An 18,707-nucleotide genomic window follows, 5' to 3' on the forward strand; every position below is an offset into this window, starting at 1 on the left:
ACGACCGAGGCACACAGGGCCAACACCCGGCATCATGGTGTGGGGAGCGATCTCCTACACTGGCCGTACACCACTGGTGATCGTCGAGGGGACACTGAATAGTGCACGGTATATCCAAACCGTCATCGAACCCATCGTTCTACCATTCCTAGACCGGCAAGGGAACTTGCTGTTCCAACAGGACAATGCACGTCCGCATGTATCCCGTGCCACCCCACGTGCTCTAGAAGGTGTAAGTCAACTACCCTGGCCAGCAAGATCTCCGGATCTGTCCCCCATTGAGCATGTTTGGGACTGGATGAAGCGTCGTCTCACGCGGTCTGCACGTCCAGCACGAACGCTGGTCCAACTGAGGCACCAGGTGGAAATGGCATGGCAAGCCATTCCACAGGACTACATCCAGCATCTCTACGATCGTCTCCATGGGAGAATAGCAGCCTGCATTGCTGCGAAAGGTGGATATACACTGTACTAGTGCTGACATTGTGCATGCTCTGTTGCCTGTGTCTATGTGCCTGTGGTTCTGTCAGTGTGATCATGTGATGTATCTGACCCCAGGAATGTGTCAATAAAGTTTCCCCTTCCTGGGACAATGAATTCACGGTGTTCTTATTTCAATTTCCAGGAGTGTACAAACTACTGACCATGAAGAGGAATTTAAAAGCAATAGTGCCAAATGTAAGATTACAACAGAAAAAGAAAAGAAGAATGAAGACGTTATAGTTAAGTCATGTCATATGACAGATTACATAAACTTTAATCAAGTCCATGTGGTGCTTTTTTTAAAAAAAAAAAAAAAAAAAAAAAGAGAGAGAGAGAGAATATTGATATGCTTTCACCTGCCATCCAGAGCCACAATTACAACTTTGAAAATAGTGAAGTTGTATGTTTAATACCTACATACATATCTACATAGTAACTGTTCAACTCACATTTAAGTACAGGGTGTTCCATTTATCTGATGATTGCCTGTGTGGCGCGTAGATGCCGGGCAGTGAGCAATCTGTTGCCCAGTGATCAGATGCAGTGTCGCCCGTCTACTGCTGCAGTGCAATGTGACTACATTTAAAATAGCAAATAAATTTTATACTCACCCATGTCATGCAAGGGGATGCTGGAACTGCCTGCCATTATTTTCCATGCATTTTTGACATCTACTCAAGAAATTGTTATTCACACCATGTAATTCTCTCTGAGATATTGAATTAATTGATTCACGGATATTACCCTTGAGTTCCTCTATTGGGCAAACATTCATTGTGTACACTTTTTACTTCAGTGCACCCCACAAATAAAAATTGCACAGATTTAAATCAGGACTTCTAGCGGGCCAGATATTGTAACTAATCACTCTTTCATCAAATACATCATGAATTGCATGCAAAGAAGCATGGGCCATATGAGCCCTTGTCAAATCTTGTTGAAAAAATGTGAAGCTCTATTCTCTTTCACTCAATTCATTAAAAAATGGTCAAAAATAATTTGCACATATCTTTCACTTGTAACCGTATCATTAAAAAAAAATTATTCTGTCACCACTAAATGCGCACCACACCCCTATTTTATGATTATCTTCATGAAACACAACAGGTCTATCTGCGCTCCAATGTTGACAGTTTTAGGAATTAACATACCCGTGCAAATGGAACCAAGCCTTGTCTGAAAACAGAATGAGATAAGGATGCATTTCACTGCCATGCACTTGTTTTAAAACTATTTTCAAAACTTAACCCTGTGTGCAGGATCATTAGGTCAAAGTTCTTGTACTACTGATAACTTTATAGGGCCTTAGTTAAAGCAGCTTAGCACCTCTTTGTACATATGTGCACAATATTTTTGTTTTCTGTGAAAGACGTCCAAAAGACTTTTTAGAAAAATTTTCCAGGCGGTATGCAATGTCATCGAGATGAGCTTCTGTGAGCACTGTATGCCATCATTTATGTTTCTTGTCTTGAACACTTCCCTTTTGATGAAATTTATTCACTAACTTGTGATCTTGATCACAACTTGGAACTTGAACACCTGGAAACTTCTGTTCAAACAATATCCAAACAGTACAAGCAGACTCTGTATGCACATATGGATCATAAATAAACATTCGTTGTGGAATTGAACAATTCACTCTTGCGATTTTTGCATTTGCAAACTTCATTGTTATACTCGTGATGCCTGTTCAACTCTTGAATGACACAGGCCGACAAGGCACATATGTCTGTATGGCCTTCAGACATATATATTAATTTAAAAAAAATAAATAAATAAAAATAAAAAAATAAAAATGTGAGAGCATATTGCAGTCACGCGGGACTCATTCAACTGGCAGGTGTGGCTTCCTTGGCCGGCCTGCAACACCCCAGGCAGCCAGTCATCATATAAATGGAACACCCTGTACTTGTCACCCATGGCATTTCTGTGTCACTAGCTTAATCAAGTCTGATCTAATATGCAAGAAGTGTTTTCTGTAATTTGCTTGTAGTTTGCTATGTCGATTTTGAAGTGGCATTACCTAAATATGTTATATAATTGTTGTTTTAATTTGTCTAGAGTACTCTTATGATGGAGTGGAGTGTTCATCATTTTGTGTCGTAGTTTCTTTCTGTGGCAGGTCTTGTCATGCACGGTAGTGGTACTCTACCATGTTCTAGTATTGGTCTCTCAAATGTCTTGGATGCGCATACAGAGATTTTCCATGTGCAGTCTCAGTGTCTGCCTTGGAATAGTTTTATCAGTCTGTGTCTCTGTTGTATCACTTTTAATATCCATCTTATGTATGTCTCTCAGTTTAAGATTTGGTCAATATGTACACCCAGGTATTTGGCTGTATTGTAAATTATTAGTCTTTTGTCTTAGGTCTTTTTAGTTTACTATTACTTTTTGGTCAGATTTTGGTGTGGGTAGAAGATGTTTGTGTCTTTCCCAGGTTTTATTTTATCCTCCATTGTCTTATTCAGGTTTACAGTTTGTTGATGCTGGTTGATGCACGTCACTGGGTGATCATTGTGCATAGGATGGACAGCTCACAAAAAACCATGCACACTGTGGAAGTGGTCACACAAGCTCCTTTCATCAACACACAAAAATTTATAGAGTTTTATGGGGATGTTAACATATTTTTACATCCTCAACTAACAGGCACAGCTTTCCAACCATTGCTTGAAAACAGCAGATACTCTCAAACTCATTCTCATCCCAGTAAAGATAACACTTAGTCATTAGACACTGATGCAACAAGATCAATCTTGCAAGGGTATACAGGAATAAAGAAGGCACTTTTTGAAATTTCAGATGACAAAGAAGAGTCAGGAAGAACCAGGCATTGTTCTTCTAGGTTTCCACAACTTAATGTCAATGAAGGAAATAGGTATCTGCGCAGTATTTTGTAGTAATGCCTAGGAAAAAGTACAGTAAAATTCTTCATAACCCTGATCTGGATGTGAAAACGACTTTATCAGAACTGACAAGCTTAACAGAAATGAAAAGGAGTAGCTTTGAAGAATATGAGGTGAAAGCTGTTGAGGTAGCTGACTGCACTGACTATGAAAGTGAAAACAGCAAAACTGTAAAATAAGTGTATGTTTGGCACCTCTTGACTGTGCTGAAGGACCAGAAGTCAAGCTAACCACATCAGAAAAATTACAAACCTAGAGTTTCCATCCTATCATACATCAGTTTAAATCTACATTGTGTTAGAGGCTTGAAGCAAACAAAATAGGTGATTCCCATTTTAGGTTACTCAGCAAGTTGCATACACTTACCAATGAAGAGATAATTACAGCAGCTCAAATTGTATTTAAGACTTACAATGATAACTTGGATGATCAACTGGGCAATGAACTATTTCATTTCAAATACTTTTACAAACTTCACCTAGACTATGAGAAAAATTAAAAAGTACTTAGTTAAGAGAGGTCATGCTAATAATGTACCTGCCACTGATGATCATAAGCAACAATGGCAACAGGCATTTTCAAAATTGAAGTTGACCACCTCCATGTAGAAAACAATATCAATTATTTTGGTTTCTTCAGTAATGAAAGTGGCATTTTAAGACAACTATCCAATGTAGGTATTACAAGTAGCCTCACTAGTATGAAGTGCTGGCACAAATCATTTAGCCAATGAGATTATCTGAGACTTTCATTTATAGGCTGTTTCTTTTCAGAAAGTACTGCATTTGAATTAAATACAAGTAAAATTTTCTTGGCTGTTTCACTCCTTTTGTTATTTACCATTCATCTAACAAACATATCTTTTAGATGCAATATGTTATTCGCAAAACTGGAAAACCAGGATACTGATTCTGCATAGACATGAATCTCAACTCTTCATACCACAAAATGTTGTTCATAGTAATGTTAATAAATTGCATTAAATACCGTTTTTAATTTTTTTAGTTCATTAAAATCTAGTTAATTAAGCCTTATACACTTAAATGATGGACCTTAAATACCGTGTCATAGGGTTTTATTTCAAAAAACTGCTCTACAATGCTATTTTTGCCAGTTAATGGCAATATCATGGAAACGATAGATTATGACTCACCATATCATAGAGATGCCGAGTGCAGACAGGCACAACAAAAAGATGGCTAAACAAGTAAGCTTCCAACCTAAAAGGCCTTCTTCTGTATTAGACAAAACACACACACACACACACACGCACACACACACACACACACACACACACACATATATATATATATATATATATATATATATATATATATATATATATATATATATATATATAAACAGAGGGAAACATTCCACGTGGAAAAAATACATCTAAAAAGAAAGATGATGAGACTTACCAAACAAAAGTGCTGGCAGGTCGATAGACACACAAACAAACACAAATATACACACAAAATTCAAGCTTTCGCAACAAACTGTTGCCTCATCAGGAAAGAGGGAAGGAGAGGGAAAGACGAAAGGATGTGGGTTTTAAGGGAGAGGGTAAGGAGTCATTCCAATCCCGGGAGCGGAAAGACTTACCTTAGGGGGAAAAAAGGACAGGTATACACTCGCACACACACACATATCCATCCACACATACAGACACAAGCAGACATGTCTGCTTGTGTCTGTATGTGTGGATGGATATGTGTGTGTGTGCGAGTGTATACCTGTCCTTTTTTCCCCCTAAGGTAAGTCTTTCCGCTCCCGGGATTGGAATGACTCCTTACCCTCTCCCTTAAAACCCACATCCTTTCGTCTTTCCCTCTCCTTCCCTCTTTCCTGATGAGGCAACAGTTTGTTGCGAAAGCTTGAATTTTGTGTGTATATTTGTGTTTGTTTGTGTGTCTATCGACCTGCCAGCGCTTTTGTTTGGTAAGTCTCATCATCTTTATATATATATATATATATATATATATATATATATATATATATATATATATATATATACGCACGTTCACACAAACATGACTCACGCACACATGACCACTGTCTCTGGTGGCTGAATATGAGCAACTGCGCACGACAGGAGAAGCAATCTGGGCATTGAGCGTAAGGAGGAGGCTGAATGGAGGGTAGGGGGGGGGATAGCAGGGTGGGGGTGTGAGGGTGTGAAGTCATTAAAATGAAGTTGTGTTGGGCAATGTGCACAGCGACTGGATGGTCCGGCTGTTTCTTGGCCATAGTTTGTTGGTGGCCACTCATGCAGACACACAGATTGTTGGTTGGCGTGGCCATATAGAAAGAAGCACAGTGATTGCAGCTTAGCTTGTAGATCACATGACTGATTTCATAGGCAGCTCTGCCTTTGATGGTATAGGTGATGCTTGCTACCACAATGGAGGACAATGTATGGGACAGGTCTTGAATCTGGGGCTATTACAGGGATATGGGCCATGTGGTAAGGGTTTGGGAGCAGAGGTTGTGTAAAGACAGATGAAAATGTTGGATAGGTTTGGAGGGTAGCAAAATACCACTGTGCACTGTGGACGGGGTGGGAAGGATAGAGAATAGGGCATTCCTCATTTCAGGGCACGACGAGAGGTAATCAAAACTCTGGCGGAGGACGTGATTCAGTTGCTCCAGTCCCGGGTGCTATTAAGCCACAGGGGAATGCTCCTCTATGGCTGGATGGTGGGACTTCAGGAGGTGGTGGGTGACTGAAGAGATATGGCACAGGAGATCTGTTCCTGTATAAGGTAGGGAGGGTAATTACGGTCTGTGAAGGCATCAGTGAGACCCTCAGTATATTTCGAGAGGGACTGCTCATCACTACAGATGTGACTGCGACTACCACATGTGGCTAGGCTGTATGGAATGGACTTCTTGGTATGTAATGGGTGACAGTGGTCAAAGTGGGGGTATGCTGGTGGTTGGTAGGTTTGATATAGATGGAGGTACTGATGTAGTCATGTTTTAGGTGGAGGTCAACATCAAGGTAGGTGCTTATTAGGCTGAGAAGGACCAGGTGAAAAGAATAAGGAAGATGTTGAGATTCTGGAGAAATTTGTATAGGGTGTTCCCATCCACTACCCAGATCACAAAAATGTCATCAATGAATCTGAACCAGGTGAAGAGTTTGGGATTTTCAGTGGTTAGGAAGCATACCTCTAGATTGTCTATGAATGGACTGGCATAGGATAGTGCCATGTGGGTGCCCATTACCATACCCCAGAATTGTTTGTAAATGCTGCCTTCGTGTTATGGTGACCAGGAAGGAGGTTGTAGCTTTGGAATCCGTCGGGTGTTGGGAAAGGTAGCGTTCAATAGTGGCAAGGCCATGGGCATTAGGGATGTTAAAGGGAGGTGGCATCAATAGTGATGAACAGTGCACCATGTGGTAAAGGAACAGAAACTGTGGAGAGACTGGTTGGTATCTTTTATATAGGAGGGTAGGTTCCTGGTAATACGCTGAAAGTGTTGGTCTATGAGAGCAGACATTCTCTCAGTGGGGGACAGTAACCAGCCGTCATGGGGCTTCCGAGGGGGTGTGTTTATGGACTTTTGGGAGTGTGTAAAAGGCAGAAGCCATGGGGAGTGGTAGGGGTGAGGGAAGGTAAACTCAGGGGAGAGCTTCTGGTATGTGCCTAAGGATTGGAGGAGAGACTGGAGACCCAGCTGGGTTCCTGGACTGCAGTCACTGTAGTAGGGTTTGTGGGTGGATGAATCTGACAACTGGAGGAGTCCTTTTCCCAGGTAATCCTTGTGGTTCAAAACAATAGTGGTGCAACCTTGGCCAGCAGGTAGGATTATAAGGTCAGGACCAGGTTTTAGGTAGTGGATTGTGATTCTTTCTGAGAATGTAAGGTTATCTTGCATGTTGAGGGATTTGGGGAATGATGTGAGGCAGGTTTCATGGTTAAGAAATGCTGAAAAGTTAACAGGGCATGATTTGGGGGCAGTGGAGGTGGATCACAGTTGGATGGATGAGTGAACTGAGTCAGGTATGATTCAACATTGGTCTTTGGTTGAGTCTGATTGGTAGGATTGGTGGCAAAAAAGCATTACCACTGTTGGGACCATGAGAAGGAGAGTAGGTCTTTAATAAGTCCACCATGATAAAATCTGGGAGTGGGGCAAAAGGTAATGCCTTTGGAGAGGACTGATACTTGTGTGAGGCTTTTGAAGGAATCTGACGGTAAGGCCATAAGGGTGAATTCCATGAATCAAGCAACAATTCAGGAACAGTATGTAGTACTGGCTTCTGGCTAGGCATAAAGAAACTTTTCTGTATTGGAAGGAGGAAGGATGAATGGTTGCGGATCAGAAAATGTCAAAATATATAAATAATATGGAAATAAGTGAGAAAAGTTGCAAATTCACAATTTTTTCATGCATACTTTCAGAACAATAAATTCATTATTGGATATTATAGTGAACACCATAAGAGTTTTAATGTGACATGGAGAAAATTAAATGCTTCAACATTGATATGGGTCAGTACAAGATGATCAATAATAAGGGCAGGCTCATTCTTTCACGACATGTGGTATTACACAGATGCATATTCTAATTTTAAAAAAAATCATGCGTACTCTAGGTTACAATTGCTAACTGAACAAAATGCTAAAAGAACAAACTTTAGTACTCCCACCAACGGGTATCATGATGGAGGCGGAAGAGCTGGCATGGGCTGCACAGTAGGATAGTGCAGAAATCTGTCATGGAGGGGGCACACACAATGTGTAATATCAGCAGATATGCTGGCTGAGGTGGTCACCTGAGAGTGGTAGTTGGCCGGGCTGGCCAATGCTTGAATGGAGTTCAACTACTGCTGATCTTGGCTTACACTTCATGCTTGTTGCTGAGTACTTAGCCATTAGCTGTCCACGTTGGTTGTGTGCTGAGTCTTTCCATCTCCATCTCTATGTGGGTTTGGACTCTCTGCTTACTGCAGATTGACTTGCACGGAGAGTTCATTTTCCTCTTGTGGGGTTCTGTTCCTCAACTTTTATTGAGTCATCGTCTGTTCATGAAGTATTTGTGCTGACCGTGTACTACAGCAGCATTGTCCCACCTGAACAGATACTAAACAAACCTTGCATGATGTTGTGTAAGAGGAATGTTTGAGGTATTTTGGTGAGATGTGCTACAGTAGGCCTTTAAGATGAACTATTTTTTTAATATGACTCTTCATTTTTTTACTATTCATAGATTTTATTCTGTAGAGCAACTATGTATAGGTGTGAATCTATTGAGCCTGTATATATCTACAAGAGGGGACCATTTGTACCACTTCGTAGTGGAACAAACATCTTAGTTTTATGGTATTTGTTTTTGAAACTTCAAAAACAAGCACCATAGAATTAAGATGTGTATGTCATCTGGAAACGGGAAAAATAGTACTTTTGTTTGGCAACTAAAGTCTCAACAGAACCACAACTATTGTACACTGATGAGCCAAAACATTACAGTCACCACCTGCTGCTAAACTGAATACTGCTTGGTCGTGTTACAGGCAAATACTGTGGTAAAGAATGTACATAAACTGAGCAGAGACAAATGGGAATTGTTGTAATAATGAGATGCCACAAATGGCGAAGTCCATGCAGTTTTGACAAAGGGCAAATTGTTGTAGCCTTGTGCACGGTAACAAGCATCTTGGTAATGATGAATTTGGTCATCTGCTCACCTGCTACTGCTGTGAACTTTTATGGAAAGTGGTAGAAGGATGGAGAAACCATGAATAGATGATAAGATGTTGGATGTCTACACCTCATCACAGAATGTGGAGGCCAAAGGTTTACCCTCTCTTTAAAACAGGATAGGCAGTGTTCTGTGACAGATCTGGCAACAGAGTACAATGCTTGTGCAGGCAGAAGTGTTTCAGAGCACACTGTTCAGTACACATTGTTGAACATGGGGCTCCACAGCACATGACAACTTTGTGTTCCCCTGTTGATACAGTGACATCATCAATTATGATTTTGAAGGCATAGGATCCTTGTGATTGGACTGTGGACCACTAGAAAATTGTTGTCTAGTTAGATTACTCAAGGTCAATGGGTGTGTCCGAATACATCAAATGTCTGATTCAAACATGCACTATGCCATGCATGCAGCCCAGTGGCAGCTGTATCCTGAGCTTCTGTGGTAGTAATCAAAGACACAATGACAGTTGTGGACTACATGAACATTATTGTACACCAGTTACATTCCTTCATGCTAGGTGTCTCCCTCATGGCAATAGAATCTTCCAGCACAGTAAGTGCCTGTCTTGCAATGCCAGACTCGTGCAACAGTGGTTTGAGGAGTATGATGATGAACTCATGTTGACATCTTGGCCACCAAATGTGCATGATCAGAACCTGAAGGAACTCATCTGATATACTATCAGGTACTAGTTCAGCACTTATAAACCATCAGCCCCTAATTTACAGGAGTTGATTATCCTGTGTGTAGACATCTGTTGTCACATATAACTGGAAGCATTCCAATAACTTGTCAAATTCAAGCCACACAAAATCGCTGCTGCACTGCATTCCAATGTGTATCTACATGAAAATAAGCTGTGTGAGTGGAGATTGGGTGGTGGGGGGAGAGGGGGGAGGGAGTGTGGGGGGGGGGGGGTAAAACTGGGTCAGGCAGAGGATAAGTGTGTGACATATGAGAGATTGTGCAGTTTTCACCCAGATATGGTGATGTGACCAAAAATTTTGTTAGTTAGTATGTGTTCCATTGATCAATCTCATGGTAACCATTATGATGTGGAATGTGTCAACTGCATAAGAAATGCACACATGAATCAAATGTTATCAGCCATTGTGGTCGAGAAGAGACTCAATAGTGACTGACACAAAGTGAATCTCTCTTTCCATTAAGTAAAGGTGACTGCATTACGCAGCATGTATGTACATCAAAATCAGAAACACACTCACCATGTTAACTGCCTGACAGGGAATGAGTTGTTTGGCTGTATAAGGCTTTCTGGTTGTATCTTCATATACTGCACTGCCTACTTCATTTCCCATTAAAGTGAGATTGTTTGAAATTCTAAGAATAAGCAAAAGTTTGAGGAATTTCTCACTCAGTGAGAAGGAGCTGGATATCTTCACATATCACTACAATTTTCTGATCAACAAGTGGGCTACAGCTGTTTTAATACCTGCCTGCAACACATTCACATGCCATTTGTCTACCAAAATCACTGATAATTATTATATATTTGGCAGAAAGATATTTTGTTTCCCCAAACAACTTACAGAAATGTAGCTGGCTGACATTTTTGACAATTGCTGTTATTCTGACAGCTGAACTCCCATCATTTTCAAGGCTCAAATGCAATGAGGGAGTGTTGTAAAAGAAAATTTAAACCCTTGGGGGGTGGGCCACATTAACCAAGAAGCAAAATACAGCATATGCAGAAAAACAGAACAAACAAACACACACACACACACACACACACACACACACATACACACACAGTAAATAACTGATACCACCACACAACCAAAGATCACCAACATCACAATTATTGATGGTGAATAGTAATTACCAGTGGGTAAGCAAGTAGCATTAACTCTGCCCTCTATTGTTTGACTAGGGACAGAGCAGAATTTAAGCAAAAACCTTTATATTTATTTGTAAGGTCACTTGCTAATATAATCTCCATTACTTCTTTAATAACATTATCTCAGTCACTGAAGGGCACACCAGAATCTCTATGTTGCTGTATGTCATGGGATGAACAGTATCAAGGCAACATTCTGCAACAGCAGGTTTACTTGGTTGTTGTAAGCATGTATGACTCTTACATTCTGTACATTGGTTCTCTGCAGTCCTAATGATGTGATCAAAGTATGACATGCCACAACTGCAAAAGATAAGGTAGACATCTGACTTAGGCAAAACAAGCTCAGCCATTATGGACACTTAAAGGACCCTAATCTTAGATGGTCATAAAAAAACACACTTGACACTGTTTTTGCACAGAATATGATCAGTCATGTTGGAAATGCTACCTGCACAAGGCAAAAAGGCCCATCATGCTGAAGCTGCCAATCATGTATGCGTGAGGAGTGCTTGCTTGTGTGTATGAATGATGTGTGCTGATGAAGGCTGTGGCCTAAAGCTTTATGTAAGTGTCTTTTAATTGTGTCCGTCTGTAACTTAATGTTTCTTCTTTACTGTAAGTAGTAATCTGTCTTTTCCCACATTGTAGACATTCTATTGTGAAATTCCAGCTATTGTAATATGATAATTGAGAAAGCTGTTGAGACTAAATTAGAAAATGACCTTATAAATAGAGGTGAAGGTTTCTGATTAAATGTTGCTAAGAATTCTGCTATCTCTGTGATCAAACAATAGATGGACAGAGTTCATGGTACATACTCACTAACTGGTAATTAATATTTGCTATGAATAACTTCTGACTTTGGTCAGCAATGGCTTGTGGTACACTACCAATAACTTCTGACTTTCGTCATCATTGATTGTGTGGTGATGGTGGTGGTTGTAGTTGTTAAGTGTGTGTGTGTGTGTGTGTGTGTGTATGTGTGTGTGTGTGTGTGTGTGTGTGTTCTTTCTGCATTTGCTGTATTATGGTTCTTAATCAGCCTATTGAGGAATTCAGTTTCCTTGTACAATGCTCTCTCACTGCATTTCAGCCCTGAAAATGACAGGGTGTTCACCTGTTGAAATATCGACAGTAGTCACAGACTTCACCCAGCAGCAGTCTCATAAGTTGTTTGAACATTTTATTTGCTGAAAAAAACTCATGTTTCATATTTTGAGGGCTGATGCCCATTCTGAGTACCGTCATTGGCACAAGTATCCACTTATGTTTTCACAACGCTCCCACACATCCATGGTGAGCCACACCTCCCGTTTACTACCAGCGAAGCATGCATGCAATCACTTAGGACTCCACCTATGCCTACCTCATAATATAAAGAAACTCTGCTGCACCAGAAATGCACATAGATACAACATGCTATCACCTTATAACTGTATGCTTCCTTGTTGACTCAGATCATATTGTTTTTGCAACTTTGGGATGGCTTCAGAGGCAAACTTTGTATTTCTGAAAATTAAATGTCCAAGTGTATCTTATCATTCCATTGAATTTGTAATTAAAGATATAGCTCTGTGGATTAGACAAATGATATAGCTTTCTTATAATAACAGAAGTTATAACACATCTCTTAAAGTTGATCAGTTTTCAGAAACTGGCGGGTCTTTCATCAAAATGTGAAGGCCATGCACCAGACAAACATAGCACACACACACACACACACACACACACAATCTCATGGAGGATACATCACTGTCACACAGGAGCTGTTTGCCAAGCAATACAGTGAGGCCTCAATTTTTAGATTATCAAACTTTTATTTTGTGGTAGTCATATAATTGAAGGAGTAAAGGGAACAACTCCATATAGTTGAGGCATAGAGTTGTCAATAGGAACATAAACAAGACAGTAAATGTTCCTAAGCTTTCTGATGATAGTTTTGTTCAGAGCTAACTAGTACAGAAAAGACACACATAATCATACACACTCCTCCACCACCACAACCCCCTGTAGTACACATGTACAGATGATTGTGGAATATAGTTTCTTACGTTGGCTGATGACATACAGAAGCATTACAAAAATTAACTGAAAAATTTGATATTATCTTTTGAGAAGCATAACAAATGTCACATGAGCACAGTCCAGTTTATCATTATAATTAATTTCTAGTGATTTTCACCTGTAATGAATCCATATACGTAAATAAATAATACTTTCTCTTTAACAATATTCATGTAAGAAATAATTTCAAAAGTACTACAACATCTTCACATCTTGTACTTACACTAATTGTACCACAAGCAGCATGGATTCTATAGCCTTCTTCAAAGATCAACAGAGATCGGCCCCATAAGCCTTTTTCACCAGTTAATGATATCAAATCTGTGGGTATCAGTAAATCACTGGTGTTTTTCACAGGAAATTCAAGAAGTCCAACAGTGTCATCTAGATTCAACAACCTGTAACAAAAAGCTAAAGCTCTTATATAATATCACACCTAAAATTAGGTGTAAAATATGATAAAAGGCATACACTTTACCTTACTACTGATGGTATGCATAATGTGCCCAGGAATAAGAGTCATGCTACACATATTAGTTATTGCCAGTAATGTGGAAGTAATATGTGCAGTCTTACTTTGACCTAAATATGTAATTTGCATACTAAGTATTAATATCACTTGTTTTTCCTTCTTTTTAGTCCAATCTGTGCATAACTTTAACTTAAGCTTGTACTGAATTATTCTATTATTACTCATCTGCTTTCCATACATGTGTGGAATAAAGAAACACAGGTAACCCAACATTGATAGAAACTTCAAAGATAACCCTTGTATCAGAGGTAACACACATTACAGTCAGCTGCTGGATCAATTACTCCCAAGGAGCCTCTCCTCTCCTACAGAGTGGAGTACTTGTAATGTAAGGAAATTGAAACTTTATTTGCTATCCAGCTATTGTGCAGACTGCTGGCCACAGCAGCAGCACAGCTACTGGATGCAGCAATAGTGTAGCTGCTGGACAGGGGTGATAACCACAGGTGATGTCTCCACGGGCATGGTGAGGCTTCAGGCATTGGCATGGTGTCTTGTAGGAGTGGAGATAAGACCCAACTGAGGTGACCTGCACAATAAAGGCCATTGTGGTTTTCACATTTTGCAAGATTTCAATGTAACGGTCTCCCATTGGAACATTGGAAAGGAACTGGCACACTACAGTTGGTTTCTGAATTGCTTATGCCCACAGACATACAGCCATTACTAGGCATGGCACCAATTTTTTGTACTTCTCCTCACCAATTTTTGAAATTTATATGCTGTACTGACTGTACTGCTGTACTGGTTTAATACATAATTTATAACTTTAGATCTAGTATCCTCCACTCACAGGTGGTTATAATGAAATGTTTTCTCCCTCATTAGCTCAACCTGCCTTCCTACACCTGGATCTGATCATCACGAGTGCCATTCCATTCTACTTTCTTCAGGAAAAACTGTTTGCTCACAATTTATTTCAAATTATTTTTCCTTTCTCAAAATAATGTAGCTGAAACTTACACATGACAGAATAAGTATTATCAGTTCACATATTCTGTGTTAGTAAAATCAAAATATCAAGTCTCTGAAAGGTGGGTCAGTTACAGATGGGAGATAGTGATAGAATTACTGGAGGAATTCTAGGACAGGATAGGGCAACTACAAAGGATACTCAGTACAAAATTCTTATTGAACCTATTCTTTTTTAATTTTCTATTTTTGACTGTATTTTGATTTTAATTTGTAAAAAAGTGTCTTGGTCTAGTTATGAAATATTTCTAAACAAGCTTCTAAAGAATGCATAACACAGAAGCTTCACCAAAAAGTTTAAGAGATGCATTTGCTTCATGTAAAGTACTGTAAGAAGGTGTGATAATATTTTTTGGAAAAGCTAGAATTAAGTTTATAGCATCTCTGTTTCTTATCTTATTTTTGCACCTTCATAAAGTGAGAAAATCCCAAATTGCGAGTGAAAGTCATAATATATATATACCAAAATTCTACTCAGTTAAGTGGACAATAGATTACTTTGAAAGATTGTTTCACACCAGTTGAATATGAGGTGTAACTTTAAGAAGTGATATGTTATTGAATAAATGCATAAACTAATTTAAAGGGAGACAAAATGAAAGATTGATTTACTGTATCAACTGTAGGAATGTTTAGTGCACCTACACATGTAACACAGACCACAAACAATACTCCGGTACTATCTATAATTTCAAGTACTGTTCAGTTATCTGAGATTCTCACTATGCAAACTTGATGAACAAACCCAGGGGCACATTCTGATGGTTATTACCACAGTCAGCAAGAGTTATGGAGTGGTTTTGGGTACTTGGGAAGGAGGATTATCTTTACATTATTGGCTTAACATTTGAACAGTGTGTGTGTGTGTGTGTGTGTGTGTGTGTGTGTGTGTGTGTGTGTGTGTGCCTGTGTGTGTGTGTGTGTGTGTGTGTGTGTGTGTGTGTGTGTGTGAGAGAGAGAGAGAGAGAGAGAGAGAGAGAGAGTGAGAGAGAGAGAGAGAGAGAGAAATGTACAAATGGATCACCAACCTGACCAAAACAAGATCTAGTATTTAATTGCTTGAAAGTAATTAGTGTGAGAGTTTCAGGGAGAGCATAAGGGAACAATTGACAGAAATGGGGGAAAGAAATACAGTAGAAGAAGAATGGGTAGCTTTGAGGGATAAAGTAGTGAAGGCAGCAGAGGATCAGGTAGGTAAAAAGATGAAGGCTAGTAGAAATCCTTGGGTAACAGAAGAAATATTGAATTTAATTGATGAAAGGAGAAAATATAAAAATGCAGTAAATGAAACAGGCAAAAAGGAATACAAACGTCTCAAAAATGAGATTGACAGGAAGTGCAAAATGGCTAAGCAGGGATGGCTGGAAGACAAATGTAAGGATGTAGAGGCTTATCTCACTAGAGGTAAGATAGATACTGCCTACAGGAAAATTAAAGAGACCTTTGGAGATAAGAGAACGCCTTGTATGAATATCAAGAGCTCAGATGGAAACCCAGTTCTAAGCAAAGAAGGGAAAGCAGAAAGGTGGAAGGAGTATATAGAGGGTCTATACAAGGGCGATGTATTTGAGGACAATATTATGGAAATGGAAGAGGATTTAGATGAAGATGAAATGGGAGATATGATACTGCGTGAAGAGTTTGACAGAGCACTGAAAGACCTGAGTCAAAACAAGGCCCCGGGAGTAGATAACATTCCATTGGAACTACTGACGGCCTTGGGAGAGCCAGTCTTGACAAAACTCTACGATCTGGTGAGCAAGATGTATGAGACAGGCGAAATACCCTCAGACTTCAAGAAGAATATAATAATTCCAATCCCAAAGAAAGTACCAATCCCAAAGAAAGCAGGTGTTGACAGATGTGAAAATTACCGAACTATCAATTTAATAAGTCATGTTTGCAAAATACTAACGCGAATTCTTTATAGACGAATGGAAAAACTAGTAGAAGCCGACCTCGGCGAAGATCAGTTTGGATTCCGTAGAAATATTGGAGCACGTGAGGCAATACTGACCCTACGACTTATCTTAGAAGCTAGATTAAGGAAAGGCAAACCTACGTTTCTAGAATTTGTAGACTTAGAGAAAGCTTTTGACAATGTTGACTGGAATACTCTCTTTTAGATTCTGAAGGTGGCAGGGGTAAAATACAGGGAACGAAGGGCTATTTACAATTTGTACAGAAACCAAATGGCAGTTATAAGAGTTGAGGGGCATGGAAGGGAAGCAGTGGTTGGGAAGGGAGTGAGACAGGGTTGTAGCCTCTCCCCGATGTTATTCAATCTGTATATTGAGCAAGCAGTGAAGGAAACAAAAGAAAAATTCTGAGTAGGTATTAAGTTCCACGGAAAAGAAATAAAAACTTTGAGGTTCGCTGATGACATTGTAATTCTGTCAGAGACAGCAAAGGACTTGGAAGAGCAGTTGAACGGAATGGATAGCGTCTTGAAAGGAGGATATAAGATGAACATCAACAAAAGCAAAACGAGGATAATGGAATGTAGTCAAATTAAATCGGGTGATGCTGAGGGAATTAGATTAGGAAATGAGACACTTAAAGTAGTAAAGGAGTTTTGCTATTTAGGGAGTAAAATAAGTGATGATGGTCGAAGTAGAGAGGATATAAAATGTAAACTGGCAATGGCAAGGAAAGCGTTTCTGAAGAAGAGAAATTTGTTAACATTGACTATAGATTTAAGTGTCAGGAAGTCATTTCTGAAAGTATTTGTATCGAGTGTAGCCATGTATGGAGGTGAAACATGGACGATAAATAGTTTGGAAAGGAAGAGAATAGAAGCTTTCGAAATGTGGTGCTACAGAAGAATGCTGAAGATTAGATGGGCAGATCACGTAACTAATGAGGAGGTATTGAATAGGATTGGGGAGAGGAGAAGTTTGTGGCACAACTTGACTAGAAGAAGGGATCGATTGGTAGGACATGTTCTGAGGCATCAAGGGATCACCAATTTAGCATTGGAGGGCAGCGTGGAGGGTAAAAATCGTAGAGGGAGACCAAGAGATGAATACACGAAGCAGATTCAGAAGGATGTAGGTTGCAGTAAGTACTGGGAGATGAAGAAGCTTGCACAGGATAGAGTAGCATGGAGAGCTGCATCAAACCAGTCTCAGGACTGAAGACCACAACAACAACAATTAGTGTGATCAAGAAAAACTTACTTAGTGACTTGAGAGAAAACTGAAATATTCCTGAGCATCTGCCACTAGCTAGGTAAATGAAGTGTTAAAAAGTTAGTCTTCAAGGCCTTGCTATTTGGCAAAAAAAGTTGCAATGGTGTGATATTTAACTGTCAAATGCTTCATTTGAATCATGTACTAAATTTACGGCATTTTGACGTCTACATTGACATAATTACTCTGTGATTCACACTTAAATACCTCCTGCAGGGTCATCAAACAACCATCGGATTATGTCTCTACCATTCCATTCTCAACTAGCACACAGAAAAAATGAACACTTAAATGAACTGTGTGAGTTCCAATTTCTCTTATTTTATGACAGTGATCATTTCTACCTGTGTAGGTGGGTGTCAACAAATATTTTCACATTTGCAGGAGGAAGTTGGTAATTGAAATTCTGTGAAACAATCTCGCCGCAAAGAAAAATGCCTTCACTTCTAGTATCATATCTGTGACACTCTATCCCATACTTCAAAATGATATAAAACAAGTTGTCCTTCTTTGAACTTTTTCAATGCCCTCTGTCAATCCAATCCAGTAAGCATCCCATATCATGTGGCATTTCAAGAACAGAAAACACTAGGAAGGCAAATGAGGCGACAAAAAAAAAAGATTATAGAAACATTTGACTCGCTCATTGAATGATGCTCAAAATCACTAACAGCAAATGAGGTGCCGATTAAGAACTTAAATTCAATGTTGAACTTGGGATCTTAGAATTTTAAAGAGTACTAGAGGATAGTTATCTGGTGGATTATACAGCCTGTGCAGTCTACTGTTGTGGGACCTTGACATTCTTGTCATCTATGCCTGCATGTGTAAAAATTTCCAACAATTTTTCAGTCTCAAAATCTTTTCAATAGAAAAACCTTCAAAAATCAGCAGAAGGTATGCACATTCTCAATTAGCATCTCATTTGCTGTGCTTGATTTCAAGCATCATTCACAGGTATCAAACATTTCTGTAATCTG

At 39.4% G+C, this 18,707-nt stretch overlaps 1 protein-coding gene across 3 annotated transcripts in view; it reads right to left on the bottom strand.

Moving 5' to 3' along the window:
• Positions 1 to 18,707, bottom strand: part of LOC126251704 (uncharacterized) — a 220,334-nt gene that overhangs the window by 184,353 nt on the left and 17,274 nt on the right. For all 3 annotated transcript variants that reach the window (XM_049952297.1, XM_049952298.1, XM_049952296.1), the window contains exon 3: positions 13,256 to 13,430. In XM_049952297.1, the coding sequence (XP_049808254.1) occupies positions 13,256 to 13,430 (175 nt within the window). The remainder of the gene's footprint in view (positions 1 to 13,255; positions 13,431 to 18,707) is intronic.

Source organism: Schistocerca nitens, chromosome 4 (assembly GCF_023898315.1).
Source record: "Schistocerca nitens isolate TAMUIC-IGC-003100 chromosome 4, iqSchNite1.1, whole genome shotgun sequence".
In the NCBI taxonomy this organism is placed as follows: domain Eukaryota; kingdom Metazoa; phylum Arthropoda; class Insecta; order Orthoptera; family Acrididae; genus Schistocerca; species Schistocerca nitens.